The following is a 6,225-nucleotide window of genomic DNA, read 5'->3' on the forward strand; positions in this document are numbered from 1 at the left end:
TTTATTGAAGTGTTGAACGTTGTGTGACAAAAGAACAGAGATATGATTGTTGCTAACAGGTCAGTATGTGTGCTTTCATAGGGCATATATGTAATTTTCACTGAGGTTTATTAACATCAGTTTATGCTACCATAAACTTGAACTTAATAAACTCTTCCAATTGGTAGTGGTTTCAAGGTTCTATGCCAGGTACCACACAGAAAACACACAAAAAGTGTTGGCAAAATTCTGGTGGCAGGGAAGCACTTGAATCTAGGGGTAAGGGGACCAGTAGAGAAGCCCTCCTGGGGGGTAGATAAGATTGAGTGCTACCGGGGGTAGCCACCCTGGACAGGAGTCCTGATCAGTCTCCAGGGGTGAGGCCTATATCCCCCAGTCACTAGGAACTAAGGGGAACAGCACAGATCAGGTGGGATTGGGGGTCCACACCCTGGAGTGGATATTTTTCCGGACCTGTCTCCAAGGGCTGGGCCTTACTGTGGGGTAAAGTGCAGCCAGGGGTTGCACTTCCCTGCCACGGATTGTGGAGCATGGGGAGGCAGGGGACACAATCCCCCCCCCCCCCCCCAAAAAAAAAAAAAGAGAAAAAAAAAAGAAAAAAAAGGTCTTGTGAATGAACCGAAGCCCTAAGAGAACTGACTGAGAAAGGAAAGTGTACGGCAAAAAGATGAGCGCATGTGCATGATGAGCATGTGATATTATGAATGGAACCTTTGTGGAGTCTAGAAAGTATATCATGTTAAGTTACAGTGGACTTTGCCAGAGGAGAAAGATACATAAATCGAACAACTAGTTACTTTTCATTGTTCTTTCTTTTACTTTGAACTAGTATCTACCATTACTTAGTACAAAAGAACAGAGATACGATTGTTGCTAACAGGTCAATATGTGTGCTTTCATAGGGCGTATATGTAATTTTCAGGTTTATTAACATCAGTTTATGCTACCATAAACTTGAACTTACTGGCTTACAATACTCGGCTTAATTTCTTTAGGCTTAAGATCTTACTCCAATTTTTTGCTAACAAAAATAGGCTGTAAAGAGCTGTAAAGTGACGGCAATCTTATTGCTGAGATCACGCAATTAATTGCCTACGGACTGCGTTAGCGGATATCTGATCTTTGAAGGGAAGAACTATTCTGATCGTGTTGCCATCATTGGTTTTCTTTTCTAGCTTTGGCAATATTCTGAGGAAAAATATTAACAGTAGAATTTATGAGGTCAATTGGATAATCAAGTCGGCGGAGGATAGAGCGTAACTTGGCACATTCCTCACTGAAGGCTTCTTTCGTAGATGACAGGGCATGGGCGCGATGTAACATGGTCTTCAATAAACCGGTTTGGTAATACTTGTCTACAAGGCTATGAAAATGCAAGAGTAGCCAGTAATGGTTGGCTTTCTGTAAACACGGGTTTCAAGTTATGTTCCATTCTTAATTATCTCAATTCCAATAAAATGGATCATATTATCAGCAGGAAGTTCCAGTATAAACTTTAGGTTCGGGTGTAGACCATTCAATGTAGTGAGAAAATCAGCAGCAGCATCGGTGCTAGGCATTCTAGCAAGAGTATCATCGACATACCTCTTATACAGAGAGGGTACCATACCGTCGCGTGAGAGGTTTTCTTCGAGGTGGCACATAAACACATTGGCCATTAGCAGGCCGAGAGGAGAGCCCATCGCTACACCGTCAGTCTGCTCATACAAATGACCATCGAACTGAAAAAGCTGATTGGTAGTGGCAACTTCAAGGAGCTGTGTAAGTTCCTCTTTCTCAAGATTAAGATCATAGTTTTGATTAAACCAGTCGTCGGTAAAGGCTCTGCCGACCAGGATGTTAATAGTCTCACTTAAAGGTACATTGGTAAAAAGGGCCGTCACGTCATAGGAGACCAGTATATGTCTTCATCATTCATAGGAATGGAACGAATCTCATCAGCAAATTTAAACGCACCAGTAATCTTGTACTCGTTCACAGAAAGTGGTTTCAATTTTTGTTCAAGCCATTTAGCCAGGTTAAAGTTGTAAGTTGCAGTGGCTGATAAAATTGGTCTCATACTCAATTTGGCTTTGTGTGTCTTGGGAAGCCCATAAAGATGGGCCAGTCTTGAACTCTTCGGAGAAAGCGAAGTGGTAATGTCTTTAGGCAGTATTTGATGCAGGATTGAGTGCACACCTTTCTATCTCTGAAGGAGTGGGCGAAAGTGTTTCGTTGGTCGTCCACGAAGGTTTGGGCGTTTGTCATCAACAGGTGCAAATTTAGTAACATCATCGATTGAAGCTGCGCTAAGAAGACGGATGTACTCAGATTTGTCCATGACTACAATTCCAGAACCAAAGTCAGGTTTGGTAACAAAAATGTCCTCAAGTTTCTTTAATCGATTGAGCGCTTCCACGAGAGCTTTAGGTGGAGAATGTCTTGCGGGCAGAATGTAATTCAAAGCGATTGAACGTAATGTTTTTAAGTTGCCAACTCTTTATCATTAGGATCTTCCACAAGTGGTTCGACTTTCCAATAGCTTCTCTCAAAGTTAGCTTTGATTTCAGCTGAAGCGACTTTTTCTGGCAGAGAAAATTTCAGTCCTCTGCAGATGACAAGCTTTTTGAAAAAAGAAAGACGATACGAAGACATGTTGTTAATATGTTCGTTCACATCAAACTTCTTCGACAATAAGTGAGAAATCTAACATGACTTTTCATCATTTCATCATATTGGTTCTGACGCAGTGTATTCATAGTCTGTATGATGGCAATGTAACGAATGATTGAGCATTCCTCCCTGATGTCCTTATGGGCGTTTCGAACTTCTTCCTTGAGATGACTGAGATAAGATAACTTGGATCTCAATTCCTCGTCCAGAACCTCCCTTTGAAAATTGTCGGATGCTTTCTTCCATTTACGTGCTTTTCTTCGTTCAACTTGGGCAAAGGTTGGTGTAACACCAAAGTTCAAACATTAGCAAAGGAACTCAACAGCGCCTTCACATTTGATAAGGCGTTTACTCACTTTTCAAGACGTCTGAATAAGTGCAGCTGATTAGCGTGTTTGAGTACATTAAAAAAAAGCTACTTTTTAAAACATTTAGCATAAAAAATTGCGAAAAAACTAAATTTTTGAAAAAGTTAACGTTTCGACGTTACCGGAGGTCATTATCAAGTGAAAAGAAATACAATCATGATGAATGTTCTATACTGAAATACAAGAAAACAATAGTTAATTAAAAGAAAAGTAACATATAAAAATATGTTACAAGTCAAACAAAGAGTTTAGCACTGATGGAGTCACTCTGAGTTTTAAGGCCAGGCCTCAGCTAGGCCTCAGTTCTTTGATGAAAAGCATTCGTAAACGAGGCTGTCAAATTTCCCGTGGCGTTTCTTAAGAACACGAAATTGGCCCTCATTGAGAAGATTTGTGTCACCGTGCGATTCTGAACAATGTTGCTATAACGAACTCACATATTTTCCCTGATGAAGGCAGCATTGCTGAAATGTCGGAGTTTTATTTGCAATTATCAGCGTTTAACTTACCGCCTTCCCACTTCTAAAAAATGTTTACCGATAGCTCAATACTTGTGTTGAGCAATGCGTTGATGAAGGTGTCGGGCTGTGTGGCCAACATAATCTGCATCACACAGATCACATGCAAATTTATAAACAACCCATGGCTGACTTACAATACTATAATTTCTTTAAGCTTAAGATCACGCAATTGCCTACGGACTACGTTAACGGCTATCTGATCTTTGAAGGGAAAACTATTATGATCGTGTTGCCATCATCGGTTTTCTTTGGCAAAAGTCTTGTTAGCAAGATTTGAATTGTAGTCAATGGACAAAATTGTTGTCATGGACAAAACTGAGTACATCCGTCTTCTTAGCGCAGCTTCAATCGATGACGTTACTAAATTTGCACCTGTTGATGACAAACGCCCAAACCTTCGTGGACGATCACCGAAACACTTTCGCCCACTCCTTCAGAGATAGAAAGGTGTGCACTCAATCCTGCATCAAATACTGCCTAAAGACATTACCACTTCGCTTTCTCCGAAGAGTTCAAGACTGGCCCATCTTTATGGGCTTCCCAAGACACACAAAGCCAAATTGAGTATGAGACCAATTTTATCAGCCACTGCAACTTACAACTTTAACCTGGCTAAATGGCTTGAACAAAAATTGAAACCACTTTCTGTGAACGAGTACAAGATTACTGGTGCGTTTGAGTTTGCTGATGAGATTCGTTCCATCCCTATGAATGATGAAGACATATACTGGTCGCCTATGACGTGACGGCCCTTTTTACTAATGTACCTTTAAGTGAGACTATTAACATCCTGGTCGGCAGAGCCTTTACCGACGACTGGTTTAATCAAACCTATGATCTTAATCTTGAGAAAGAGGAACTTACACAGCTCCTTGAAGTTGCCACTACCAATCAGCTTTTTCAGTTCGATGGTCATTTGTATGAGCAGACTGACGGTGTAGCGATGGGCTCTCCTCTTGGCCCGCTAATGGCCAATGTGTTTATGTGCCACCTCGAAGAAAATCTCACACGCGACGGTATGGTACCCTCTCTGTATAAGAGGTATGTCGATGATACTCTTGCTAGAATGCCTAGCACCGATGCTGCTGCTGATTTTCTCACTACATTGAATGGTCTACACCCGAACCTAAAGTTTATACTGGAACTTCCTGCTGATAATATGATCCATTTTATTGGAATTGAGATAATTAAGAATGGAACATAACTTGAAACCCGTGTTTACAGAAAGCCAACCAACACTGGTCTACTCTTGCATTTTCATAGCCTTGTAGACAAGTATTACCAAACCGGTTTATTGAAGACCATGTTACATCGCGCCCATGCCCTGTCATCTACGAAAGAAGCCTTCAGTGAGGAATGTGCCAAGTTACGCTCTATCCTCCGCCGACTTGATTATCCAATTGACCTCATAAATTCTACTGTTAATATTTTTCCTCAGAATATTGCCAAAGCTAGAAAAGAAAACCAATGATGGCAACACGATCAGAATAGTTCTTCCCTTCAAAGATCAGATAGCCGCTAACGCAGTCTGAGGCAATTGCGTGATCTCAGCGATAAGATTGCCGTCACTTTACAGCTCTTTACAGCCTAATTTTGTGCGCAAAAAATTGGAGCAAGATCTTAAGCCTAAAGAAATTAAGTCGAGTATTGTAAGTCAGCCATGCGTTGTTTATAAATTTGCAAGTGATCTGTGTGATGCAGATTATTGTAACATATTTTTATATGTTACTTTCCTTTTAATGAACTATAATTGTTTTTCTTGTATTTATAGAACATTCATATTGTATTTCTTTTCACTTGATAATGAAGACCGGTAACGTCGAAACGTCGTGTATTTTTTAACTTTTTGAAAAATTTCTTAAATGCTTTTAAGAAAAGTTTTAGCTAAATGTTTTAAAAAGTCGCTTCTTTTTTATGCTTAATTACTAGGTATTTAAAGGTTTTAATTATTTTTATCTACGGAGTGGCTGTTATGTCAAAGGTAAACGGGAGATAAACAGAGACCAAAAGGAAAAGTTGTAAAGCTTGAGTGTCGTGTTTTTGATGTCTACTATCTAAGCTCTTTTTCCACTTCCTCGCTTAAAGCTTTGTAATCCAAATCACCCTCATCGTTTGCTTGGAATTCCAGTGATAAACCAGTGAAGGACTTTTTGATGATGTCTTTAGAAGATGCGAAGATCATTTTGCCTCCAATCTTTGCATTTTTGTCACACCTGAATCAAAAAAGAGAGATGAGATGAACTAGATCAGTTTTAACCGCGTTAGCTCGGCTCATGCCTTGTTTCCTTATAAAATTGTTGTTGTGTTTATATGAGAAGGCAGATCTTGGTTGCTCGAAGAAAGCGTCCTTGCAGACGTTTCCTACACTCCCCTCGCGCGCCTTTTGTGGTTCTTGTGCGCCCGGAATCCTATTCGCCTCCCCTTTCAAACGCCTGCCACCCAGGCTACCAATTCTGTCGCACTTTTAAGTGTTTTTACCACTCAGATTTTTTATTTTTACTAGGTTGATAAAATAAAATGCTCTTACAACTCTGACTCTCTCGAGCTAGTAAAATCCAGCCTAAAATGTCTTGAGACTAAAGGAAAATTTTGTGCACTGTCACCAGCTATAAATACAGAGAACAGCCTCACTCACCAGAAGATGAATGCCGACTTATTAACTCGCCTGCCATCCTTCTTCATAA

General features: G+C 40.3%; 2 protein-coding genes across 2 annotated transcripts; one reads left to right on the forward strand and one right to left on the reverse strand.

The window, feature by feature from the left end:
• Window positions 1-1,421: 1,421 nt before the first annotated feature.
• On the reverse strand, window positions 1,422-2,634 carry LOC140944541 (uncharacterized). Its single transcript, XM_073393666.1, has 2 exons — window positions 2,477-2,634; window positions 1,422-1,824 (listed from the first exon to the last, which is right to left on the reverse strand). The coding sequence occupies exons 1-2, from the start codon at window positions 2,632-2,634 to the stop codon at window positions 1,422-1,424; spliced, it is 561 nt and encodes a 186-aa protein (XP_073249767.1).
• A 1,473-nt stretch (window positions 2,635-4,107) lies between these two features.
• LOC140944542 (uncharacterized) lies at window positions 4,108-4,745 on the forward strand. Its single transcript, XM_073393667.1, has 2 exons — window positions 4,108-4,283; window positions 4,343-4,745. The coding sequence occupies exons 1-2, from the start codon at window positions 4,108-4,110 to the stop codon at window positions 4,743-4,745; spliced, it is 579 nt and encodes a 192-aa protein (XP_073249768.1).
• Window positions 4,746-6,225: the final 1,480 nt, after the last annotated feature.

The sequence above is a fragment of the Porites lutea genome, chromosome 7, assembly GCF_958299795.1.
Source record: "Porites lutea chromosome 7, jaPorLute2.1, whole genome shotgun sequence".
Taxonomy (NCBI): Eukaryota; Metazoa; Cnidaria; class Anthozoa; order Scleractinia; family Poritidae; genus Porites; species Porites lutea.

Coding starts and splice junctions, on each gene's coding strand:
- LOC140944541 (XM_073393666.1), bottom strand. CDS start 2,634: ATGTCTTCGTATCGTCTTTCTTTTTTCAAAAAGCTTGTCATCTGCAGA. Junction 1,825..2,476: donor GAAGATCCTAATGATAAAGA/GTTGGCAACTTA, acceptor CCTGGTCGGCAG/AGCCTTTACCGACGACTGGT.
- LOC140944542 (XM_073393667.1), top strand. CDS start 4,108: ATGAGACCAATTTTATCAGCCACTGCAACTTACAACTTTAACCTGGCT. Junction 4,284..4,342: donor ATATACTGGTCGCCTATGAC/GTGACGGCCCTT, acceptor CCTGGTCGGCAG/AGCCTTTACCGACGACTGGT.